At 46.9% G+C, this 25,939-nt stretch overlaps 1 protein-coding gene across 13 annotated transcripts in view; it reads left to right on the top strand.

Moving 5' to 3' along the window:
• Positions 1-25,939, top strand: part of TBC1D5 (TBC1 domain family member 5) — a 584,223-nt gene that overhangs the window by 530,644 nt on the left and 27,640 nt on the right. For all 13 annotated transcript variants that reach the window (XM_074405700.1, XM_074405701.1, XM_074405702.1 and 10 more), the window contains 3 exons: positions 4,269-4,348; positions 5,167-5,328; positions 10,362-25,939. The exon at positions 10,362-25,939 is cut by the window's right edge and continues 27,640 nt beyond it. In XM_074405700.1, coding sequence (XP_074261801.1) covers positions 4,269-4,348; positions 5,167-5,328; positions 10,362-10,655 — 536 coding nt within the window. In that variant the 3' untranslated portion in view covers positions 10,656-25,939. The remainder of the gene's footprint in view (positions 1-4,268; positions 4,349-5,166; positions 5,329-10,361) is intronic.

Genomic DNA, 25,939 nt, shown 5'->3' with positions numbered 1-25,939 from the left:
CACCCCCAGTCCATGACCTGTTAGGAACTGGGCTACACAACAGGAGGTGAGGGGCACGTGAGCCAGCATTACCACCTGAGCTCTGCCGCCTGTCAGATCAGAGGCAGCATCAGATTCTTGTAGGAGTGCAAACCCTATTGTGAACTGTGCATGTGAGGGATCAAGTGTGCCACTTGTGAGACTCTAGTGCCTGATGATCTGAGGTGGCACAGTTTCATCCCCAAACCATTTCCCCCACCGTTTGTGGAAAAATTGCCTTCTATGAAACCAGTCTCTGGTGCCAGGAAGGTTGGGGACTGCTTCTCTAGAAGACCTAACGTAACTGGTTCTTGCTGATTTTCTGCAGTTGCTTATTGTTAACGCTTTGTTGAGTGGATTCTGTTTTGTTTTATTGAGAGAGAACAAATGGTTATAGGATTTTAAGGAAACAAAAAACATCTGCTCTCTAATTATATCTGTCATTCCATTCGCATTCAACCTGCTTTCTTATTTTGGAGTAGGCCACTCTAATAGCCAAAACTACAGTCAAGTCTTCATGACAAATGAAAGCTGTTGCTTTTCTGCTACATTTTGTAAGAGGATTTATTACCTGGTTTATGAATTTATTCTTATTGAAGATTCTATTAAGTTTTCAGGCTGGAAGCATGTTGATGGTATCAGTCTTTGTCTTGCCCCTTACTGAAAATACTTTTTTGGAAATATTTAGAATAGTAGTGTTCTGATATGCAAGTTCCAAGCATGTTTTTTCATGTTCATTTATTAATTCATTCCAACAGTCAGTAAATACCTATTGTGTACCTGTAATGCACCAGGCATTATTCTGAGGGCTAGAAATAAAGCTCTGAGCAAGAACATCTTGGAGTTGATACCCTGTTAGGGGGAGCTTGACAGTGAATAAACCAGCAAATACATGCATCAGACAATGACAAGTGCGTACAAATACAGTATAATAGATGGTGTGGTAGAGCCTGGAGAGTGATTTGGGGGCTTCTTTAGTCTGGGTGGGCAGGAAGGCTGCTCTGAGGAGACAACACTGGGGCAGAAAGGTGAACAGTAAAGAGAAGCCTGTGTGCACAGATCTGGAACAAGAGCCTCCAGGCCCAGGGCACAGTGCACTGGCTCTGTCACTGCCAATGTGGGGCATTGAGCAACTGAGAAGTGGTATATTAGCCCTAGTAGCTCTATGAGACCAAGCATGGAATCTAGGAGTCCCGTAGAGACGGGAACAATCTTAAGTGAGTCACTAAGAATGTAACATGTAAGACATTATAAATGGCATTTTTTAACACCGCAAAGAATAAAAAAGATGTTAATGGAGGGTGAACACACTCACTGTAGTGATTCTCAAATTGGTGCATCTACCACAGCATTTTTTTTTTTTTGGCTACTTACAGGCAACTCACTTTTTAAATTTTTTATATATATTTTATTGCATTGTAGGTTTTGGGGTACATGTGAATAACATGCAAGATTGTTGCATAGGTACATACATGGCAATGTGGTTTGCTGCCTTCCCCCCCATCACCTATATCTGGCATTTCTCCCCATGTTATCCCTCCCCAACTCTCCACCCACTGCTGTCCCTCCCCTAGTTCCCCCACACAGGCCCCAATGTATGATGCTCCCCTCCCTGTGTCCATGTGTTCTCATTGTTCAACACCCGCCTATGAGTGAGAACATGTAGTGTCTGATTTTCTGTTCTTTTGTCAGTTTGCTGAGAATTATGATTTCTGGGTTCATCCATGTCCCTACAAAGGACACAAACTCACCATTTTTTATGACTACATAGTATTCCATGGTATATATGTGCCACATTTTCCCTGTCCAGTCTATCATCGATAGGCATTTGGGTTGGTTCCAAGTCTTTGCTATTGTAAACAGTGCTGCAATGAACATTCATATGCATGTGTCCTTATAATAGAACGATTTATAATCCTTTGGATGTATACCCAGTAATGGGATTGCTGGGTCAAATGGGATTTGTGTTTCTAGGTCCTTGAGGAATCGCCACACTGTCTTCCACAATGGTTGAACTAATTTACACTCCCACCAACAGTGTAAAAGTGTTCCTATTTCTCCACATCCTCTCCAGCATCTGTTGTCTACAGATTTTTTAATGATCGCCATTCTAACTGGTGTGAGATGGTATCTCAGTGTAGTTTTGATTTGCATTTCTCTAATGGCCAGTGATGATGAGCATTTTTTCATGTTTGTTGGCCTCATATATGTCTTCTTTTGAAAAGTTATATCCTTTGCCCACTTTTGAATGGGCTTGTTTTTTTCTTGTAAATCTGTTTTAATTCTTTGTAGATTCTGGATATTAGCCCTTTGTCAGATGGGCAATTGCAAAAATTTTTTTCCCATTCTGTTGGTTGCTGATTCCCTCTAATGATCGTTTCTTTTGTTGTGCAGAAGCTGTGGAGTTTAATTAGGTCCCATTTGTCTACTTTGGCTTTTGTTACCAATGCTTTTGGTGTTTTAGTCATGAAGTCCTTGCCCATGCCTATGTCCTGAATGGTTTTGCCTAGGTTTTCTTCTAGGTTTTTTATGGTGTTAGGTCTTATGTTTAAGTCTTTAATCCATATGGAGTTAATTTTAGTGTAAGGTGTCAGGAAGGGGTCCAGTCTCTGCTTTCTGCACATGGCTAGCCAGTTTTCCCAACGCCATTTATTAAACAAGGAATCCTTTCCCCCATTGCTTGATCAGATGGTTGTAGGTGTGTGGCGTTGCCTCCGAGGCCTCTGTTCTGTTCCGTTGGTCAATATCTCTGTTTTGGTACCAGTACCATGCTGTTTTGATTGCTGTAGCCTTGTAGTATAGTTTGAAGTCAGGTAGATGTGATGCCTCCAGTTTGTTGTTTTTTTGTTTTGTTTTGTTTTTTTTGAGACGGAGTTTCACTCTTGTTACCCAGGCTGGAGTGCAATGGCACGATCTCGGCTCACCACAACCTCCGCCTCCTGGGTTCAGGCAATTCTCCTGCCTCAGCCTCCTGAGTAGCTGGGATTACAGGCACGCACCACCATGCCCAGCTAATTTTTTATATTTTTAGTAGAGATGGGGTTTCACCATGTTGACCAGAATGGTCTCGATCTCTTGACCTCGTGATCCACCCGCCTCGGCCTCCCAAAGTGTTGGGATTACAGGCTTGAGTCACCGCGCCTGGCCCAGTTTGTTCTTTTTGATTAGAATTGACTTAGCTGTCTATCAGCACGTTTTTGAAAATGTGTTTTAATTGTGCCCTCCTCCTTCCCTCCACCAGCACATTCTCTTGTATGTCCCCAGGAGACTAGGCTTTTACTTCTCCTCCCAACCCCAGCTCCTTCTGAGAGTCCTGCCTCAGAACGCCACAGTTCCTGATAGAGCTGTGTGGATCCTGCAGGCACAGGGAAGGCTAAGGACCACTGAGTGTTTAACTTACTGACAGTCAAGCAACTCAGTGTGATACTGAGCCTGATGGTCAGAAGCTGGCTTGGTGGGTCCCTCAGATCAGGTCTGGAGGAAAGACTTCTTGTGTGGTGGCTGAGTCTCCTAGAGGAGACTCCATAGACATGGTCATCTAATGGCAATCTGTAGTGCCATGAGTTTGGCCTCTCATTTTTACTATTATGTTGAAATGGCAACATGTTTTACTGTTATAAATCCTTAAAGATAGTTTCTTTATTAATTTCAGTCACCTGGAAGGAACTGGCCAAATCATTGACCCATGAGGCTATCTAGGAAGCCTTGGCTGAAAAGCTTACTCCTAGATCAGGCATCCCCAAACTACGGCCCAAGGGCCACATGCGGCCCCCTGAGGCCATTTATCCAGCCCCCCGCTGCACTTCAGGAAGGGGCACCTCTTTCATCGGTGGTCAGTGAGAGTAGCACAGTACGTAGCAGCCCTCCAACGGTCTGAGGGACAGTGAACTGGCCCCCTGTGTAAAAAGTTTGGGGACGCCTGTCCTAGAGATTAGATGAATGGCCCAGGCTGTTGGCTATATGATGTCAACAAGAGGTGCCCAGGTCTCTGGTTGGAAGTGAAGACACATCTGTTACTGTGAGAGCACATTCATGGGACGTTGGAGGGAGGCTGCGTGTGCCAAGCCCAGTGCTGCCCTCTCCAGTCAGCCCTGCAGATTCACCATCTACAGTTTGCAGAGCATCCTTTGTGGAAATAGTTGCTGTGAGATTTGGCAGAAAACTTCCCAAGCCGGTCTGAAGTTATGGTGTGGCAGCAGGTAAGTTATGCTCAGAGCACTGGTTATAAAATGTCATTCTTCTATTTTCAGTAAATATTCAAGATGTGATATTACAAGAAAATTTGGAAAAAGAAGATCAAATTCTGGTTTCCCTGGCAGGATTAAAACAGGTATGTGCATTGTTCTGGCACTATTTCTTTGCGTCCCGCCTGCTGTGGGGAGGGCCCCCAGGGCATGGAATAGCATGATGTTAGAGCCAGCATCCCCCTACCCCTTACTTCCTCCCAGACAGAGCCCCTTCTGCATTTCCACCTCTTTTTGCCCCTGCTCCTTCTGACAATTGTATCTGACTAGTTTGCGGCTCATGCTGGTTTTCCATTTCGCATACCTCCCCTTCCTCTCTTACCAAGCCCATTCTGTTTGTTCCTCACCCAAAGCTAGTGTGGGTAGACCAGCATCACGTTCAGTCATTCATCCATGAATTCATGAATGTCTTTGGAGCAAGTCATAATCAGTACCTATACCATGCCTCAGACTCTCAAGGACCACATTGACCCAAGCCTTGAAGATCTAAATGGGACATATATCTCAGTGAAAAAGAATATGCTGTTTCCAAATGCCTACCTGCTATAAACAGTCCAGCTTGGGTGGAGCCACTTTAGTGACCAAGGTGTGCAGTGGGGGTGGGTGTCCAGACAAATTGTGCTTCCTGCTTTAAGTATGTGACTCCTACCAAGTATGTGACTCCTATATCCTACCCAGTGAAAACTGGCTATTAAATGACCTGACATTTTTCTTGCTCACTGTTAAGTCAGCAGCTTTGCTAAAGTTTGATTTTTTTTTCCCCTACTATTTGTTTCTTGTGGTAAAACATTAATATTCATACTATAAAAAATGATTGATGACAAGGCTAGTTTAAATGTCTGAGAGATTCAGCTAGCATTTGAAAACAAACTCATCCATTTATTTTCTTCTTCTTTGAAAACAGATCAAAGACATTCTAAAAGGTTCCCTGCGTTTTAACCAGAGCCAGCTAGAAGCCGAAGAGAACGAACAGATCACCATTGCGGACAACCACTACTGCTCCAGCAGCCAGGGCCAAGGCCGAGGCCCAGGCCCGAGTGATGAAATGTCTGGGGCTACTAAGCAGGTACGGGAGCTCTGATGAACATGTTACATTAACTCAAAGGGAGTGCATTCACATAAGATCTTCAAAGTTAATAATATATACCCTACCAAAGTGACTGCAGATTACCATGTGTGAAGTTCAGCTGTGCAAGCTGTGCACTCTGTGCTGCAGGAGGTGCCATTCACGATGATGAGGCAGGTGTCTCCTAGAGTCGTGCACTGCGTGCCCTGCAAACCCGTATGCAGCAGTGCTGCCTGAGCCTCCCACCATGCCCATTCTGTGGGATAGGAAAGCTAGATCTCTGTCTTAGTTATCAGTCAGTTGCCTCCAGCAGCCGCCTCTGTTCTCCTTTAGGAAGTACTGTCTAGGCTTTCCTAATGCTGTCTTCAGTGGATTTCACTTGGCTAGAACCTTTTTTGCAAAATTACTTTCTTGCCGTCTTGGGAAGGGCTTCCCATTAATGCCCATGATCTGGGGTAGGAGTCTGTAAAGGGCTACTGAGTAAGTGTTTCCGGATTTGCAGGCAACATACGGTCATCTACATCACATATTCTTTTTTTTTTCTTTGTATTTTATTTTTGTTTTTATCACACTTTCTCAGCTTGAGGGCTATGCAAAACAGGCCACAGGCTGGATTTGGCCATAGTTTGCTAACCCCTACTCTCAGATTTCAACATTGTGTATCATTTATTCTAACGCAGAACCACAGAATTTCCCAGCTAGAAAGCATCTTCCTCTAGCTTCCTTATGTGCTTAGTCCTGCCTGCTCATTTTACCAGTGAGAAAATGAAGGCCAGAGAGACACACATAGGCTTCGAGGCCAGGGGCACTTTGCCTGCCAGGCATCATGTTTTAGAAACCCTGCCCCAACCCAGTAAGTTCAGCCCACCATGCTGCTTTGCTGTACTTTAGCTGATACATTCTTAACTTTAAAATCAGCTTACAAAGTTTCATTTTGGAAAATGAACATTAGCAAAATATTACCTAAGTCACTTTCTCAAAAACTTGCATTCAGACACTTGTAAATTATTTTTTGTGTGATTTTAAAACAGCAAAATGACATTCGAGTGGGAATGTTTTTCAGTCTTAAGGCTTCTTTTCCAAAAGAGAGAACTCCATGGTTAACTTCCTCTTGAAGCCATAGGAAGCGTTCATGGACATGGAGTGCTTTGACTCTGCATTTGTAGCCACATGAATGCAGCTGTGCTGCTGCCAGTTCAATTTCATTTGTTTCTTCACAAACTCTTTCCCTGCACAGATGTTTTGCTTTTCAATAATCATTTATTTATTCAAATATTACTGAGCGTAGGCCCAACCACAGTGCATTTTTAATTGACGATTTAAAACTTCGGCATAATTTTTTAGTTGAGTGTGTCAAGGTACTACAGAAAAAGACATTTTAAAATCACTAATGAATTTGTTAAATTTGAAACTTACTGATTATACTTTGCAGTTGTCATCAACGGTTTCTATATTTGTAAGAGCCTACCAGTGACCACTGCTGTCCCGGTAGGTGCATAGGGCCTTCCACTGCAAAGCCCAAGGATCCAGGCTAGGCTGATAAGGGGCCAGGGGGGCTAGCAGGCATGAGATAGCTGCCAAGTACCCACCTTCTCCCTGCAGGAGCTAACTCATCAGTGCTTGGAGCTGGCTTAGTTTTCCTTCTTACTGCTTCTGGGAGGAGGTACAGAGGGCTGTAAACAGGCTACCCCCAGGAACATGCCTCCCAAGAGAGCCAAGTAGGAGTTCCAAAGGCTTCCAGGGCCTGCTGTTCCAGGAACTGGGTGTCCAAGGCTACGGGATATTCCCTGCTCTCATGAGCTTCCATTTATAAAGAGCCAGGGCGTAGGGGAGCAGTGCTAGGCAGTTTCTTGACATGTCAGAGATGTAAGCACTACATGTTGGGTTTGTGATGGGTTGTGCCATAGCACATTCCTAACTTAGGGATGGGTTTTTGTTGCTTTCTTGGTTAATCAGTAAATAATGTCTAAAAGATAGTACAGAAGGACCAGGATCCCCCACCTCGGGACAAATCACTCCTGGTCCTCCTGCTGATGCCCTTCCTCATCAGCAACTGTGAAGTGTTCTTCCTTTGTGGAAATTCACATGCCATGCTCCTGACTGTGAGGTTGTGACATGCTGTTCTTTGTTTAGTTTACAATCTTACCTCCAGCTCTGAGAACAGCAGTCTTGTGAAATTGTGTTCTATAGAGTGAGAGGAGCCACACATTATCTGTCCCATCTTAGCATCTGTCCTCACACATTCCTTTGGGAAGTATTTGACAAGCTAACTCAAATCAACTGCAGTAGGAGGACTTTGTGGGACCCTGGATTCATTAGTCAAGCAGCCCATCACTTGCCTTTTGGCTTCTCGGGTACCCTGTTTTAATCTGCCTATTGTCTAACAGTACAGCCACTAGCCACATATCTATTTAAAATTAAATTTAAATGTACTAAAATTTAATAGAATTAAAAATTCAGTTCCTCAATCACACTTGCCACTATTCAAGTGTTTGGTACTCACCTGTGACTAGCAGGCAGGTGGCTAGGGGCTGCTGTATTGGGTAGCACAGATAGAGAATACTTCCATCATCATGGAAAATGTCTGTTGAACGCTGCTGGTCTATAGTTGGGCTCACCTGCATCTACAGCCATCCTGAACTCAAGCTATGAAAAGAGGTAGGTCTGGGAAGATGGCAGGAAGCGGGTAAAAGGGATATGTGTTGTGGCGATCCTGGCTAGTTTTAGGCAGGACTGACAGGTTGAAAACTTTTTCTTGCATGTATCTGGTAAAAAGAGAGGACTGACATAGGTATTTACAAAACTTCTGTAAATATTATAATGGTACCAGATAGTAGTTAAGGCTGCTAGGGGAGTCCATAAGGACGTCAACTCTGCGTCTAGAAACAAATTCTAGGTAGGAGTTCAGAAGGGTGGGGTCTTTTGTTGTGGTTTGTGACATTGGCCAAGCTACCGGGTCTCCTCTTTGGGGTTCTTTTCTTGATTTGTAATGCAAAGGGGCAAGGAAGGGGTTCAGTACAAGAAAATGGTTGCTAAGGCCCTGTCAGCTCTAACTTGCTTTGTCTAAGGCAGTCTGTGACCGTCATCTGGGAATTGGGGGAAGCATGCCAGATAACTAGAGTAATGGTAGAAACTATCTTTACTTTTAGTCATGGGATTTGAAAAGTATTTCTCCACTTTAGAATCTTACTGACATCTTCACTGTAAGCTAAAGGAGAATAAGTGATCTCAGTATCTCTGAAGTATAGGCACCACTCTAAAAAAAAATAGGCCCTGCCAAACGTGCCCTTTTATTTTCAACCTAGGATAAGCTCTAGCAATTAGCATTCCAGCCCTCTTGTGGTGAGAGGTCAAGATTTTCAGTTTACAGTGCAGTACAACTGTCCTATGAACAAAGTGTCTGTATTCTGGCGGAAGTCAAACGTAGGGCCTGTGTTGATTCCCCAGCAGTTTTCAATGCACACCACGTGTGGGGTGAGGAAAAGCCCCACTCCACACAGGCAGCATGGCTCTGACCAGGTGCACCTTACATGGGGATAGTCATGGGGAAGAGGTTTGAGTTCCTTTCCTCCAACTCAGAAAAAAAGGCAGTCCTTCTCTATCCAGCAGCTCCAGTGCCATTTGTGAGCACATCCCCTGCTAACAGAGTGCCGTGTGCTATGTTTTTCTTCACTTGTGTAGGAGTTGACATGTTAATAGAATGTTAGCACCTTTAGAACCTGAGATGAACAACCTTAAGGCCTGTTCCAGCTCTGTGATCTTAAAGGCCAATTCTGTTTCTGTTCTCCAACTGAATATCCTAAAGGTCATTGAATCATCAGAGGTGGAAGGTCCCTGAGCCATTATTTTAGCCACTCGCCCCCCACATCACTGAGGACATGAGATTTAGAGAGGGGCCTGTCAGTCAGGGCTCAAGGCCAGATTTCCCTCAAAGCTGATACTCATTCCCCTTCTTGGCTCTGCACACAGCCCACAGAGGCCTAGGCCATGCCAGTCTGGAGGCCCAAGGACTCAGGAGATGCTTCTAGTCAAGGGACTCCATATATGTCATTAGACTTGAGACCCCAGCACTAGACTTCACCCATGTTATGGGGAGGGTAGGCAGGCAGGGTCGGGGAGGCAGGTGTGGGCACTCCATCACCTTACAGCACCACTGGGTGAGGTGTTGTTTCTGCCAGGCTGGCACTGGATGTCCTTGTTTGACACTATAGTTTGACACTATGACTTTGCTACCCAAAACCTTTACCTGTGTTTGTGAATGCTAACTTTACTAAGTGAAAAAATTAAAAGCCACTCATAATTGCTTAGAAAAGAAAATAATTGTAGAGTATAGCAATTCTATCTCTATACTTTTTGCCATTATACTTTGCAATTGCCATTTTCGGTTTTCACATTTGTAGAACCTACCGGTTACCGCCATTGCTTCAGGTGTGCTACCCAAGATGAGCTAGCGGTGAGATCGATATGAGATGAAATACATCGGGCCTTCTGAAAGCTATCCTTCTAGCCAGCAATAAAATCACTCCAGATCTGGCAACTCACATTAGGGAGCCAGCAGCTCACATGTCATCTCACTGTATCACGACAGCATCTTAGGAGGAAGGCACTGCCTTTACCGCTGTTTCACAGATGAGAGTGACGGTTCAAGGAGGACGGATGATTTGCATGGCAGAGCCCCACATAAGGCTGGTAGGGATTCTGCCTGCAACCTTTTGGCCAGCTCCTGAGCCTGGGCTCTCCCCGGCAGCACAGACACCGCCTCTGTCTGAAGCTTATCAAACAGGAGCTTCACTTTTTTCCTCCAGGGAAGCCAGCATTTGGCTTCAGAGGGGCTCACAAGATGCTGCTGGCCCTGCACCACTGGTAAAAGCGTGGGCCTCAGGGCAGCCGGATAAACATTGTGTCTTTCAAGGTCAAATGGAGGGTGAGGTGGCCTAGCTTTCCATGGTGCGTTCCCCAGTCACAGGGCCCTCCACTCCATTCTTGGCCGGTTTCTTCTTTCATCCATCTGTACTTCTAACTGTATGTTACAGGCCTCTTCAGAAACGCCAGGGTGCACCGATAGAGGGAGTTCAGATGACTTCATTCTGATTTCCAAAGATGATGATGGGAGCAGTGCCAGGGGCTCCTTCTCTGGGCAGGCCCAGCCTCTTCGCACTCTCAGAAGCACCTCTGGGAAAAGCCAGACCCCAGCCTACTCCCCGCTGGTGTTCTCAGACCCGCTGATGGGCTCAGCCTCAGCTTCCTCCAGCAACCCCAGCTCCAGCCCTGATGACGACAGCAGCAAGGACTCTGGCTTCACCATCGTGAGTCCCCTGGACATCTGACCACAGGGCCCAGTCCTGTCCCACAGGGATGCAGCCACCCTTCAGTCCCTGGTCCCAAGCCCAGATTGAGGCTCACCCAGTGGAGACCCCTCTGAAAGCACTGCTTCCTTCCCAGCATGCATTTGGCATTGGTCCAGCCCTTTGAAACCCCTGAGAGAGAAGCATATGTGGCCACAAAGCACACAGGCTTAGGTTTGCCAAATGCAGATAGGGCTTTCTGGGCCCTTACCTAACCCCCACCCCACTCTTGCTCTGAGTTAGAGCTGAGTTACGTACTCAGTATCATACTCACGGTTAGAAAAGACCAAATCACAATTAGAATCATTTTTACTCTGTCCCCTTCTCCCCAAATAAGGATGTGTGATCAGTTATACTTAGGAGGGGGAGAAATAGTTATTTTCTTATCTTCTATCCCTCAAAGCATCAGACATAGGAAAATTGGTTTATACCAAGAAAGCTTCCTCTGTGGAAATCTATCTCAGCCCACTTTATTCCTACATTGGGAAGCCATATCACAGAGCTAAATGCAATAGAATGAACTAGAACTAGTGGATTTTAGGCTGAGAAAAAAAAAACCCATTACTGACTTCTCAGAGGTATAATGATCTCTGGAAACAGGGTCTAAACTTAGGAATCATATTTAGGTGTGATGTAGTGTTAGTTTTTTTTTTTTGATGTATTAAAGAATGCATCTCCAATCTTTAGGCCATATCAACTTTGGCCATCACTGTCTCTCCCTAAACAATTGTGTTTCACCTTTTAGAATCTTTCATAGCCAGAAAACAAGGTTATTATAAGCCAGTTTTTGCTGCACTGATTTCAAAAGATGTAAGAATATTACTGTCCTTCAAATGGAAAATGTAACCTTGACTTTATGGGATAAAAATCTTTCAGGCAGTTTTCTAATTAAGTTTTTCTGGCTTCAAAGCCGTATATACCTGTCAACTGAAGCAGAAAGGGAAAAACCCAAGTCCATTCCCACCCAAAGTCAGAACGCCTCATTGGCCTTAAAGTAGCAGTCATAAGACTTAGAGAATTGGACCTAGAGTCCCTTCTGTGGGGAATAAGGATACCTAGAAAGCATTCCAGATGCCAAGAGGATGCAGGATTTCTACACAACCCCTTCCTTTCCTGGAAGTCAAGTGTAGGAACTGCAGGGCCTGTGCTCAGCTATGAACCCTGCATCCTGGGTGCCACTGCCAGGACCGGGTCTGACATGCCAGTGCCTTCCTGGGCTCAGCACAGATTAGAGACTCTCCCCCTTGTCCGTTGGCACCATAAAAAACCATGATGGGAACAGGGCATCACATGAACTGTTTTTCTCCTTAAAGATGATCCCTGGAAAGGATACTTTTCCTCTCCTTTGCCTGCACAGGAATTCTAACAGGAACGGGTAAGGATGGCAGAGGGACACAGGGCCTGTCTCACCTCCATCAGGGAGAGCAGACATGCCACTGATGTCTGGCTCTTTGTGCCTGTCCTCAGAGGATGGTGAGGCAGCTGGGCAGTGGAGGCCTTCATGGTAACAAAGGAAAGCTCATTATAAAGGAACAGACATTGTTTACATCCCTCCCACTGCTAACCTTGTATTTCTCCATAGACAAATAGGATAATGACATGATTTTCCACCTGCCCTCCAAGAAAATGGTGACTCGCTCCCAAGTCAATTACTGTGGAGAGGGTTCTAATTAGTTCTGCAATTTGTTCTTAAACTCGAGCAGGGAAATCTCCTCTTAACCACATCAACATGTAAGGTGAATAACAACACTGGTTTTGCCAGATAACAGGTAGTGTGCCTTCCGCCATTGAGCAGTTGCCTGGCACATGCACACTGTAGCTCCCTGGCTTTTGGCTCTGAGTGTTCCTCTCAGCACCTCTGAGTACACTGCTGCCAAGCACACATCCCCAGGACAACACTTTGTGAGCTGTGGGGGCCCAGACAGTGAGTGACCTTGCAACTGTGCAAGGTTGCCATTGGTCACTTTCTCACCTTGGGAAGGTGTCAGTGTTTTCAGCTCTAAAGTAAGAGTGTAGAGCTGTTCCTGCCAGGGCTCTGGGACAGATTGGAAAGGACCACAGAGCTGGCCATCCCTGGGGAGCTGGGCCACTGTCATCTGCTGACCTTTAGTATTTCCTTTTCCCTAGAGCTAGAGTCATGATAGCTGAGGGTCACTGGCCCTGCAAGAGCCACTAGGCAACCCACCATGTCAATAAGGCTCTCGGCTGGCTCACTGCAGTCGGCTGGGTGATTCATAGTCACTGAAAACCCCCAGCCCGGCTTCGCACTAGAGGCAGGTCCTCTCGGTTCTCTCCATCCTGTGCTCCTGTGTTGGTGGCATGTGAGGTCCAATGGCATCACTCAGAGATATTGCTTCTGTGGCCCCTATAAGCTCACCCCCTCCTTGGAGGAGAGACATACAAGGACAGTGGGTCATGGGCGGTACCAGCCTCAAATTCCCACAGGCTCATACTCAGATAATTGTATTACTGTCTTACGGTTTTTAAGCAATTTTTTTTAATTCTTCATAGTTGAGTATTAGTTACAGTGCTATTAAAGAGTATGTGTTCCTTTTTATTATTTTATCAGGTGCTTAGTTTAACTGCACATTTTTAAAATCCTGAATATATTTTGTTAACAAATGTGGTAATCAGTGGAACCCCTCTTATGTTTTGATTATTAGCAGTTAAAATACATTTTGTATACATGAAGCTTAGATTAATTCCCATCATCATCTCTTTTTTTTATATATGTCTGTATGTGTTTCATGCATTCCTCTTTGATCAGATTGGAATTTGAGTTAAAATTTAGTTCTGTATATTACATGTGAGAGTTACAGACGAGCAAATCATAATGACTTTGCCTTACCTTAAGTGTATGCCATGGGTCAGACAACATGGTAAACATTTAGTTACACTGGATTCCTCTTCCAAAGCTGACCTCCTGCTAATGTTCAGTGGTAACTGCAATCTGGAAAGAAATAATATCACTGCAGAATGAATGTGACTCTAAAAATAAACCAGGACCTCCCTGTGATTTGCCTTGTCTGCAGATGACGGATTGACTCTTGTGCTGTCAGCCCTGGGGTTGCTAAGGAAGCTGCCTCAGGAGGGTTAGCTGCCTGTTCATTACAGGAATGCCTCCTCTACTCTGAGATGCTAAACAAATATCAAACACTGTGGCAGTCATGCTGACCTCCTCATAACCTGTCAGAGCTGATGCACATTATTTTTGTTTTTATTTTTTTAAGAAACTGCTCCAAGGACTCATTATAGAACAGGAGTGTGTATGGAGGACTTAGCTCCCCACATAGAGTGGCCATTCTGTGGCAGCCACAACCAATTCCATCCCTCCTGTCCTGAGGACACATACCTGGCCCCTGGGCCCTTCCCCGTGTGTCAAGGAGGGGGACAGGAGAGGTTGTGAAGTGGAGTGAGGAGGCCAGATGCACTGAGGATGCACGTGGCAAGCTAGGCTTCCTTCTCAAAGGCCAGACTGTTTTCTCAGTGTTACTTTCTAAAGCTCTCTTTTTATAGTGTTAAAAAGATATATAAAGTTCGTATAAACAGGCTTGAGACCACTTTGATGTAAAAGCTGTCATAGTAATTTTTCTCACAGTGGCACAATTCATTCGATTGATGGAATATTCAGTGATGCCATTTATGTCCTATCACTTTTTTCTCATCCATCTTTATGCTATAACTCATATTGATTTAAGAAATGATTTCTCCTTTTGGCAAAGTGATCCCATTCAATATGGTTATAATAAAAGACCAATGTAAAACTGAAACTGTAGCTTGACTTGTTTCAGGCCATGCATGGCGGCGCAAGGTGCTGACCAGGCCTGGCCCAGAGGAGTCCCTCACAGGGCATAGTCAGGTGGGGCATGGTCAATGGGACTGTGCCCCAGCCCGGAAGCAGAGGTCGGTCCAGCCTCACTGCACCACTGGGCAGGTCCTAGGCCTGGCTCGGGGCTCACACCCAACTCTGACATTCCCTTGGTCTCTAACTTGGGCTAGTTTGTTAACTTCTGGGGCCTCAGTTACCTTATCTGCAAACAGAAGATAATAGTAGTACATAGTTCATAGAGCATGGTAAGGATTGAAGAGGGTAACAATTTAAAGTACTTAGCACAGAGCCTGACATACCATGAAATGCAGGACAGTTTCAGAGATGATGCTTAACTCTGGAAGGGCCCCTTGAGGTCATGTAGTCCTACCCCGACCACTGACAGCCAGGACCTCAGAGGCTGCTGGGAGGCCCAGGTCCCACCCTGAGGCAGCCCTGCTCAGCCCACTGGTCCGAGAGACCATTGGCGAGGGCCGCCCCAGTGGCTTGCTGTCCATCTCCCCACTCTCCACACAGCACCAGGTTTGCCCTGGTAGCCGCACTTCCACCCATCCAATGGGGATCTGATGAAAAGGCCACCGGTGAGGATGGGGGGAAAGTGAGTATACTCAAGTGACAAGCTAGGAGGGATGGGGAGGGGGATCTCTATAGCTTAGGCAGAGCCATGAAGCCAGTGGCACCTTTGTGCCTGGGCCCATCTCTAGCCTGGGCCTCTGTCCCCAACCCAGCCAGCAGGTAGCTTTTCCTCTTGTAGGGCACAGCCCCTCCCCACGTTCTACCATCAAAAGGTTGGAGAGCCTGGTGCGCTCCTCAGATGGCTCATGCTAGTGAGGGTGACCCCACCTTCCTCAGATCAGCGACAGCCACACATGCACTGGCATCCCCCATGGGGCTTTCAGGAGTGCCTCACCCATGTGCCTCAGGCGTGACCGCTTCAGCACTTCTGAAACCTCCTCCTGCCCTCCCTGCACCTCTCCACCTGAGGTTGGGCTCCTGGCGCTAGAAAGTTGCTGTGCCAGTGAGGGAATGACACCACCGGGGAGCAGTTCTCATCCAAAGGCTGAGAAGTCAATACATAACTACCCAGGCCCCTACCTCCTGGCTGGAGTCACCCTGATGTGAGTGCTGGCAGCTTCCCAGGGCTTCCCTGCAGGGTTAAGCTCTAGGTGCTCTTGAATCTTCTCTCAGGATCAGCTTCTTGGGGAACTCAACCTAAGACACCCTAGACACCCTCCTTCCTCGGCCCCCTTCTCCAGGCAGAAGGGTTGTCCCCGGCTTACCCCCAAGCCAGGGGTGAGTGGGAAGAGGGTGCAGGACGTCAGGTGGGCCCAGAGTCCTCACAGATGAGGGCTGTGCTGACCAACTGCTTCCCTGGCATCTATGGTTCTTCAAAGGCCAGGGCAGCCCCTCTGTGTGAGTTCTTGCTCCCAGCCCTGCCAAGTTGCCCCCTCTCACAAGTGAACATCACCCACAGCTGATCAGGCCCTGCTGGAGGAGCTTCTGACAGCTCCATTTCAGTTAGTAATGTCCCTCTGCCTCAGCCAGAAATCTTAGCCTTTTAAGGACGTGTGTGCGTCACCAGTAACTTCTGCGCTCTGAGCAGTGTATCTGCTGGTGAGGGGACAGACGACACCGACCCAGAGAAGTGACACCGGCCCAGAGGGTCCATTCAATATCAGGCCACTTGTTCCTCCAGCAGATGGGATTGGACACCCTCAAAGTGTGAGACCACACATAAAATGCCCCTCAAATTGCCAGGATTGGCTGGAATAGACATGTTCCTATATGAGGAACAAACACCAAAAGAAAAAAAAATAAATACTAAGGAAGCCCAGAGGAAATCCTCTGTGCAGCCTGGGAGGGGTCCCAGGAGACTGCAGAGGTGAGTGGGGTGAGCAGGGCCCTGCGTGAGCCTGCGGTCCTGCCCTCTGCGGTGAGCGGTGGGCCACTCCCACTTCCTGCTTAGCAAATGCTAGAAACCAAGTTGAGGGGAGCACTTACAACAGCCAGGCAGCTGCATTTTCCCACAAGCACTTGCAGAAATGGGGATGGCCCCTCACGAAGGGCTTGATGCTGCCCAGCCATTTGGTGACAGCCAACAGAGTGCACAGGCCGGGCCAGCTGTGGAGCCCCGGTAGGTTCCCGAGGGCATGCCACCGACCCGTCATCTGGGTTGTAGCCCCAGCAGCTGCCTGGCAGCAGGAGCCCCTCCCATGTGTCAGACTCAGAAAAGCGAAGACATATATAACACGGTGTAAGAATGAGTGAAAGGGTGATGGGGCTGCAGGGGATGTCATCCGCAGGCCCCCACAGGGTGCTGTGAAGGGCAGGCAGCCAGCAAAGAACATGCCGTCAAGAGATCGTCATTCACTGCCCTTCCGGCAGCAGGCCTGGCCCTCAACATCCCTCCCTCCTGCCCCTCAGCTCTGCCCCTGGTCCTGAGCTACCCAACCGTCAACACCAGGACCCCAGTGGTCCACACACAGCTTCCTGGCCCTCAGACCATCCCACAGCCTGGTCAGAGCCTTCCCTATCCCAGCACAGAGAAGGCCTCCTTCCCACTGTCAGGTGTGGCCGGTAGCTACCTTCCTCCGACTCCAGCTCACCTCAGCCCCTCACCTGGAAGGAGATCTCACCAAGAGTCCCTCCAAGCCCTCAGGATGACAGGTGGTTCCTTAACCACCACATTCCCACAGGGCTGTGCTCTAGCCCCTCTGGCATTCCTCCTGCCCAAGGCTGCACACCTGCCCTTAACGCCTCTCCCTGCCCTCCAGGTTACAGGTGCAAATGCCAGCTTCAGTGGCCAACCTGCTCTTTGGTGTGGCTCCAGCAGACTCCTGTGCATGGAACTGCTTGCCCAAGTCTGCTTGTTAGAGTCCACTTTGTGGCACACAGCAAACATTTACTATGTTCATGGGTTGTGTGGGGCAGAGATTCAGGTAGGGCACAGTGGAGATGATTTGTCGCTGGTACCCCTGTCATCTGGGTCTTTGGAAGACTCTAAGTCTGGTCTTTCACTGAGATGTCCTAGGGTTGATGCTGAGGCCTAGCTTGGGCTCTCAGCCAGAGCACCTACATGAAGCCTGGGCTGTTGGCTAGGATCCAAGAACAAGTGTCTGCGGGGAAGGTAGGTAGGTGGAAGCCGTTTCACCTTTCAGGACCTAGCCTCAGAAGGCACACAGCACCAATTCTGTCACAAGCCCACCCAGTTTCAAGGGGAGTGAAAATCGATACCACTTCTTGATGGGGAGGGTAATGTTCCAGAAGCACATGGCATGCGGGACTGGAAGCGCTGCAGCCACTTTTGGAGCCTATAATCTGCCACGCACATTGCAGGCTTCTGCATGGTAGCAGGAGCAAGGCTTCAGCCACCCTGTGATAGACTAAGGCTGCTCCAGCCATACTGGAGAGCTTACAGGCCACATCCAAACCCTGCAGTATGTGTAGCTGCTCACTCCTCTCCTCCAGGAAACCTTAGGTATGTTTTTAAAGCACACCCCTAAACTCTTTGACACTGCTCCCATCAAGAGGCCCTTGAATCTTGGCTCTGTGACTTCTCAGCCAGTAAAATATGGAGGATATGATGCAGTGTCAGATAGCTACTACTTCTTGTCTCTTGGTGCATTCATGCTTGGAACCTGGTTACCATGCTGCACGGAAGCCCTAGCAGCTCTGTGGAGAGGAGTCAACAGTCAGTAACAACTTAGAATACCATCTTGAAAGTAGATCCTTTGGCCTAAATGATACTGTAGAACAGAGACTAGGTATACCCACCAAACCCTTTCCAAAGTACACAGTTGTGAGCAAACTAAATGAATTTTTTAAGCTATTAACTTTTGGGGAAGGTCATTAGGCAGCAGTGGCTACTTCCTGATACTCTGACTAGCAGGACCCATCGAAAACTCTCCCTTCTTAGGACTGTACTCCTTCCCCAGGCCTCTGACCTACCCTCCCTACCTTCTGTTCAGTGTATTCATGTCCAAATCCAGATTCTGCATTTCTTTTCTTGAAAAGAGAGCCTGAGCCTTAGCTATTTATGAGCACCTCCACATTTATGAGCACCCACCATGTGCCAAACACTGTGCTAGGGGCTGGAGACATGCAGTGAACAAGATGGATAAGATGCGTGTCCTTAGGGAGCTTGCAGTCCAGTGGGAGGGAAAGGCAATGCCCAGAAAATAAATGAATGAGATAATTTTGGATGGGAAGGATGTGGCAGAGACCTTTCAGAAAGCCCCAGTTCCCTTTCCCCCGGGGCAGGGACACAACTAGACCAGCCTCCCTTGAAGAGACTAAGCTCAGGCCACTGGAATGTGAGGGGTGAATATGAGTATGTAGAGGAGGAGATGAGCAGATAACTCTGGCAGCCCAGAACTGTGGGGTGGGGGAGAGCACAGAAACCTCCCTGTCCCCAGACCTTGAGGACCAGCCTGTCCCAGGTTCTTCCTAAACCTCTTTGTCATTCTTTGCTTTATTTCCATAAACAAACATCACCCCTGGGGAAAGAGACATAATCAACTCTGATCAAATCCCAGGCTGCTTACAGATTGGGGAAAGAGAGAAGTCAGTGTCATTCAGAGATGTTGGTGTCAATCAGACACCAGTGCCCTGAGCCCTGCCTGCCCGACTGCCCTCAAGGTGCCAGGGGTCCATCTAGCCCACTCTCAGCCAATCAAGAGGGGACTTCGAGCAAGACAAGCAAGCTCCGGGAGCCTCCATTTCCCCATCCCCCCATAATACTGGGGGGTGGGGCTGAGGCAAATGCCTAACTTGGCCACCTCACAGGGGTATTGCAAGGGGATCAAGCCTGTCAAACTCCAGACCCTGGGTCTGGCTGTCACCTGCATTAACACATTCTCCCAGTCTCCCCATGGGGACAGGTGATGGGGAAGGCAAAGGCTGATGTGGCCATGTGTGTGCAAACAGCCCCTAAGCCTTGCCCCTCAGGACCTCCCCACCCCCAGCAGCTGAATGTCAGGATTAGGGTGGCCTCCAGCTCCTAGAGGTGACAAGCTCTGCATGATAGCAGCCTCTGTGCTTCCATCTACCATGCAGCATCAGCACTGGGGACCAAACACCCTGTGACAAAATGTGGAGGCAAGTTCCTGGACGTGCGTATGATTCACCCAGTATTACACCAGTGGTGCGTGGCAAGGCTGCCGCTGGGTTTCTCAGAATCCTGCATTTCAGAGATTCAGAGAAACTCAAGACTTTCAGAGAAAGTCTGTCCTGTCTGCTGTCAGCACAGGCGTTAACCACAGAGCTTGCAGTGGGAGCCCCAAGAACTAGCTCAGCAGGGCCAGGCAGGGTTCACCCTTCCTGTCCCTAAGCTGTTCTGGGACTGGAGGCCACCTGAAGGGCACCTGAAGCAAAGCCAGATGTTAGCTCTGTCCCTTGGCAGCAGTGTGGACATGGCAGAGACAGGTGAGAGAGGTGCCTGCTGGAGTCGAACTGGGGATCCGCTTTGCTGGAATCCATGGGAACAAAGCAGACCCAGACCTCATGTTATCACCCCTCTTGCATAGGCAGGGTTTGGTCCCAGCTCATCCAGGAGACAGTGGGTAGGCCCCACTCTCTGACAATCCATACGAAAAATAAGGAGGCTGGGGTAGAGCAGGCATTATTTTCAAACTTCTTTGACCAGACCCCACAATATTACATCTCACGATGAAATTTGGCTCAAAAATATATTCCAAGATATATTAAATTGGATTGCGTTTGCTGCTATATAACAAACAGGTTCCAAAATGTCAGTGGCTCAACACAAGAGAAATCCACTTACTCATGTAAGTATCAAGGTGAGGCTTCCTGGTTTGTGGGTGGCTCTCCTCCATGCAGTGATTCAGAGACCCAGTCATTTTGAGGCCCCATCCTTTAGGACTTTCCCACCAATGTCAGCACCACCTTGACTCAGAAGTATAAAGTGTCATTTTTAATCACATTCCACTGGGAAAGCAAGTCACCCAGGGGTCCACCTAGACAGAAGGGCATCCCCTTCCTAGGGACACACTGATACTATGGAGGAAAGTACAGCTTTGCTAGTCAGCTTCCTCTACCCCATACTCTAACCCCGAACACACAAACCATCCATACCCTGAAATAGAAGGCTCATGAAGCACACGTCCTCATACTGCATGCAATACCTTTCTGATTCTGATACTTCCCCTCCTATTTTCATAAATGCTTGTTATGACCCATTAAATTAATCCCATGATCCACTAATGGGTCCATTCCTACAGCTTAAAGATTCAGATGATTCCTCAAAGAAGTGTCCATAATACTATCCAACTCTGTAAGGTGTAGAGAGTTCAGTGGCCATATATTTGATCAACTTTTTCACCTAAGAAGAGAACTGCATGAAGCCATAGCTATCACTCAGAGGAAGAAGCATGCAAGAAAAGTGACTTTTAATCCAGAGTAGATTGGAATATCCTCCTAATCTATGCAAAGAAATAAGAACTGCTCAGGTGTGTAGGAGCAGAAGGCATTCTGGGGGTTCCAGGAGGACAGTTTCTGAGGCAAATCACAGACAAGGTTTGGACAAGGGACATGTTGGCTCCAGCCTCTTTTTCTGGGCAGGATTTGACACGTGCTTTTCCCAGAATGCAGCCAATTTTGCACAAATTCCAGCCAAGTGGGCAATGGTCATTTACCAGAATGTTGGAGAAGGACCTAGAGTCTTGGCACCTGCTGTGAAAGGTCCTCTATGTCCCTGGGTCACCCTTCCTCTCCCACCTGGCCTCCCCCAGAAAGGTCTACTCTGTCACATTCTTGTTGCTGATGTCCTCTGACCCCTGACAGGTCTGCAAAACACTTCTGAGCCCAGTACTCTTCCCTCATTAACACCTGGGAAATAGCTCCATAACTTGTGACTCACTTCGTGATGTATGGCCCAAAGTGACACTGGGGTCACTGACCCCTTTCTATGAAGAGATGAATCAGACATTAATAATAATCCAGACACTCCTGCATAAATCTGATTTCAAATTTCCAGATAGGGCAGGTTCAGTGGCTCATGCTGATAATTCCAGCACTTGGGGATAGGAGGATTTCTTGAGCCCAGGAGTTCGAGACCAGCCTGGGCAATACAGTGAGACTTCATCTCTACAAAAAATTTAAAAATTAGCTAGGTGTGGTGGCTCGTGCCTGTAGTCTCAGCTACTCAGTAAGCTGAGGTAGAAGGATCGCTTGAACTCAGGGATGTTGACGCTGCAGTGAGTCATGATTGCACCACTGCACTCCAGACTGGGTGACAGAGATCCCATCTCAAAAAAAAAAAAAAATCCTCCAATTAATTTTGGTCTATGCATCACAATTTATACAGCAAGGAGTCTCTGCAAGGAAAGGTATGCAATGGGAGGAATGAAGGTTTGGGCAGCCAGTTGATCTGGGTGCAAGAAGGGCCTCTGCCTCACACAAGCTACATGTCCTTAACTTGCACAACCTCTCTGAACCTCCATTCTCTTAACCTGAACTGGGGATGCACTGCCTGCCTCTCAGGACATGAGTGAGAAGCGGATGAGTGTACCACTTGACTAATGGTGTGTCCCATCCCCATGCAGAAGGGCCATAAAACTGCAGTCTGTCTCCTGGTATTTATAGTTAGTGATATCCAAGAAGGCACAGGTACATCCTATGGCTTAGTATACGCTGGTCATATAGACACAGACCCTGGGTTCACATACACGCACTCAATAAATATTTACTGAGCATTTCAGACCCCATTCTAGGCACTGGGGAAGCAGGAGTAAAAAAAAACAATACGCAGTTATGTCCTTATGGAGCCGACAGTCTAATGTCACCATTCTTGCCTGTGGCCTCCCTAACCCAGCTCCTCTCCTCTCACAGCTGCTGCAAATCTGGGTCATTGGTTTGGGTAAATAAAAGAGTTCAGACAGAGTCATGATGAATAATAATTATCTTTATCATTATAATAATGAAAAGAGAACTGGGAAAAATTATTTTATAGGCCACAAAGATAAATTATATTGTAACATTATGCATAAATAGAAAACTCACAGTTGGAAGGAAACGATAACAGATATAATTCAGAGCACCAGATAATCTCAAAATTATTTCTATTGGCTGTCTTAGGCTTTAAAAAATTAATTTTTTACTTTGAAATAACTTTATATCCATATAGAAGTTTAAAAGACAGTGTGCAAAGTTACCTTGTACCCTTCGCCCGACCTCCTCCAATGATAACATCTTACATAATACCATTATCAAGACCAGGAAACTACTGCATTACTAATTACTGTTAACAAAACTGTAGGCCTTAGAAAGATTGTGCTCATTTTTACAGGCACTCTTTTTTTTTTTTTTTTTTTTTTTTGGTGTTCTATGAAATTTTATCCCAATGTATAGATTCGTGTAGCCACCACCACAATCAAGATCCAGAAAGTTCCATCACAACAAAGAAACTCCCTTATGTTCCCCCGTCATAATCACAGCCTCCCTGCATCCCCAGCCCCCGTACCCAGTGAACTGTTCTCCATCACTGATATTTTATCATTTTGAGAATGTTAGATAAATGGAATTAGGCAGCAAGAAACCTTGAAGGATTGCCTTTTTTCACTTCATCTAATGCTCAAGATCTATCCAAGTTGTGTGTATCAAAATTCTTTCCCTTTTATGGCTTTGTAGCATTCTACAATGTGGATGTACCACAGCTGATGCTCACCCACGGAAGAACACTTGGGCTGTTTGTAGTTTCTAGCTGTTACTAATAAAGCTGGTAAGAACATCCGTGTACAGGTTTTCACATGGCCTTTGATGCATGGAATCTATTTTTTTTTTTTTTTTTTTTTTGAGACAGTATCTCACTCTGTTGCCCAGCCTGCAGTGGCGCGATCTCAGCTCATTGCAACCTCTGCCTCCTGGGTTCAAGCAATTCTTCTGCCTCAGCCTCCTGACCGAGCTGGACTTACAAGTATGTGCCACCACACCCAGGAGTTTTTTTGTATTTTTAGTAGAGATGGGGTTTCACCGTGTTGGCCAGGCTGGTCTTGAACTCCTGACCTCAAATGATCTACACACCTCAGCCTCCCAAAGTGCTGGGATTACAGGTGTGAGCCACCGTGCCCGGCCCGGAATCTGTTTTTCACACCCACTCCCAGCAAATCGATTTTCCTTATATTGCTCCAACCTCATGTGGAGTCCATCCTTACCTAGATGTAATAGATGGGCAACACAAACGCCTATAACACAACTGAGAGGAAGAAAGTAAAGAACTTGAGTAGCAACGACAGGTGTGTAAATGTCACCAAGTCCCTGCAGGAGGCACATGAGCCATTGCTCTATTATATACATATATTTAACACACACCTACAAGGTTTGGCCATCATGTCTCCTTGTCCATAGCCATTCACATAGGGTGGAGATGGCCTTTGACAGCAGCTAACAGTGCAACTGATAATCTGACAGTGGAGGTGAGACTTAAAAACATAATGCTAGAAATTTGGGCACATTCAGTGTACAGTGAAGAATCCAGTTCACTTCAGTGGCTCAAGGGGCACCTCTTTTACTGCAGCAGAGTTACCTCTGTTCATAGTGAACACATTTGTCCACCTTTGTTCACCAGACTCCTCTAGAAAAGGCTGAATTATGTTTAGTATGCTCCTCAGCAAGGCAACAACTGATGGCCAAGAATGATTTCACCCAAACTATTGACAGTTACGGAAATCAAAATGCTTTAAGTAGTAAGCTCTAGCAAACTGACTTGAAGAATACCACATTCTCTGATGACAAGTAAATTAGGTATCATTTTATTAATGATTTATTTTAATGAACACATCCGAACCAAAGGCAGACCAGGCCTACTCATGTTCCATGCCTATACACAGGGTAGACACAGTGTATTAGTCTGTTTTCACTTCTATAAAGAACTGCCTGAGACTGGGTAATTTATAAAGGAAAGAAGTTTAATTGAGTCACAGTTCAGCATGGCTGGGGAGGCCTTAGTAAATTTACAGTCATGGTGGTGGAAGGTGAAGGGGAAGCAAGGCACCTTCTTTACAAGGCAGCAGGAAGTGCTGAGTGAAGGGAGAAGAGCCCCTTATAAAACCATCAGATCTCCTGAGAACTCACTGTCCTGAGAACAGCATGGAGGAAACCACCCCCATGATTCAATTATCCCCACCTAGTCTCTCCATATGGGGATTATGGGGATTACAATTCAAGATGAGATGTCAGTGGGGACACTAAGCCTAACCATATCACACAACTTGGGGTCAAACTTTTTCCCCAAAGCGCACCGCTCTGAAGTCACACATGCCCAGACATGATTCTCAGTGGGTTGACCTTGCTCAAGGCCTTCATCTCATTGAGCCTCCATTCTCCATTAGTAAAATGGGAGTTGCAGTTCCTCCCTGCTAGTGTCATAAAGAGAAAGGAATAGGACTAAGGCTTGTGGCACGTGAGGGTCTCGGGGCAATGTTCATGCGAATAACTACTTTCACATGAGAAACAGCTTTCCCTTGAGGCAGCTGCAACCCTCTTCCCTCTTCAATGAATGTATTATGGGGCCAGTTCTCAGCCACCTTCTGCCTCAGTTTCCCCACTCTGAATCACATCCCCCATCCCTGGCCATTGTCAATCCCAGAGGTTGTGGCTTGGGTGGCTCCTAGGCACTCAGGACAAGCTGGCTGGTGAGGAATTTGACTCAGGGCCTCTGGAGACCACCCGGCTCCATTTTCCTCTCCACATCTCCACCAGCAAACAAGCAACCATCAGTCCTCTCTAGAGATTCGAGGGCTCCCGGGGCAACATCTGCAAAGGCTGCAGCCTCTTCTGATGAAATTATCTTCTTCTGTGTCTACTTTAAACCTCCCCCTGACAATCAGGAGCTGCTCATTGCACTCCAGACAGAAACCACTTAACTAGATTCAGGGGCAAATGTCTTCTGAGTCTGGCTCAGTTTCTCAGTTTACCTGAGCAGAAAAATGTGGGCACCCCTTGTGCTTTTCCTTAATGCTGACCAGGAACCTCTCCTGCCTACTGGAGGGGATGTGAGTCTGTAAGGAAGTCCCACTGTGGGAGAAGCTCGGCTGAGACCAACGGTGGTGAGGTCAGAAGGACACAGGCTTCTGGTCTTGCCACCAGTCACTGGTGTGATTGGGATAAAAGTCCTGTGACCCCTAGTGAGGCCTCAGTTTCTTCATCTGAAATAGGATGACAAGACTGTCTCCTAGGACTGTGGTAGGAAATAATGAAGGTAGTTGATGTAAGGGCTCTCTGTAGGGTCATCATACGAGTCCAGCAGCAAGGGAATGTGGGGCACATTCTTCTCATGGTGAGGGCAGCCATGCAAGAGATCGAGCCCATCTGTGCACACATCCCAGACCTCTGCTTGCATTGTGTCTGCTAACATCCTATTGGCAAAAGCAAGTCCTGTGGTTGAGCCCAGAGACAAGGGTGGGGTGGGAGGCACACCAGC

Source organism: Saimiri boliviensis, chromosome 9 (assembly GCF_048565385.1).
Source record: "Saimiri boliviensis isolate mSaiBol1 chromosome 9, mSaiBol1.pri, whole genome shotgun sequence".
NCBI lineage: Eukaryota > Metazoa > Chordata > Mammalia > Primates > Cebidae > Saimiri > Saimiri boliviensis.
The sequence above is the reverse complement of the archived record's forward strand: the minus strand, read 5'-3'. Positions and strand labels throughout refer to the sequence as shown.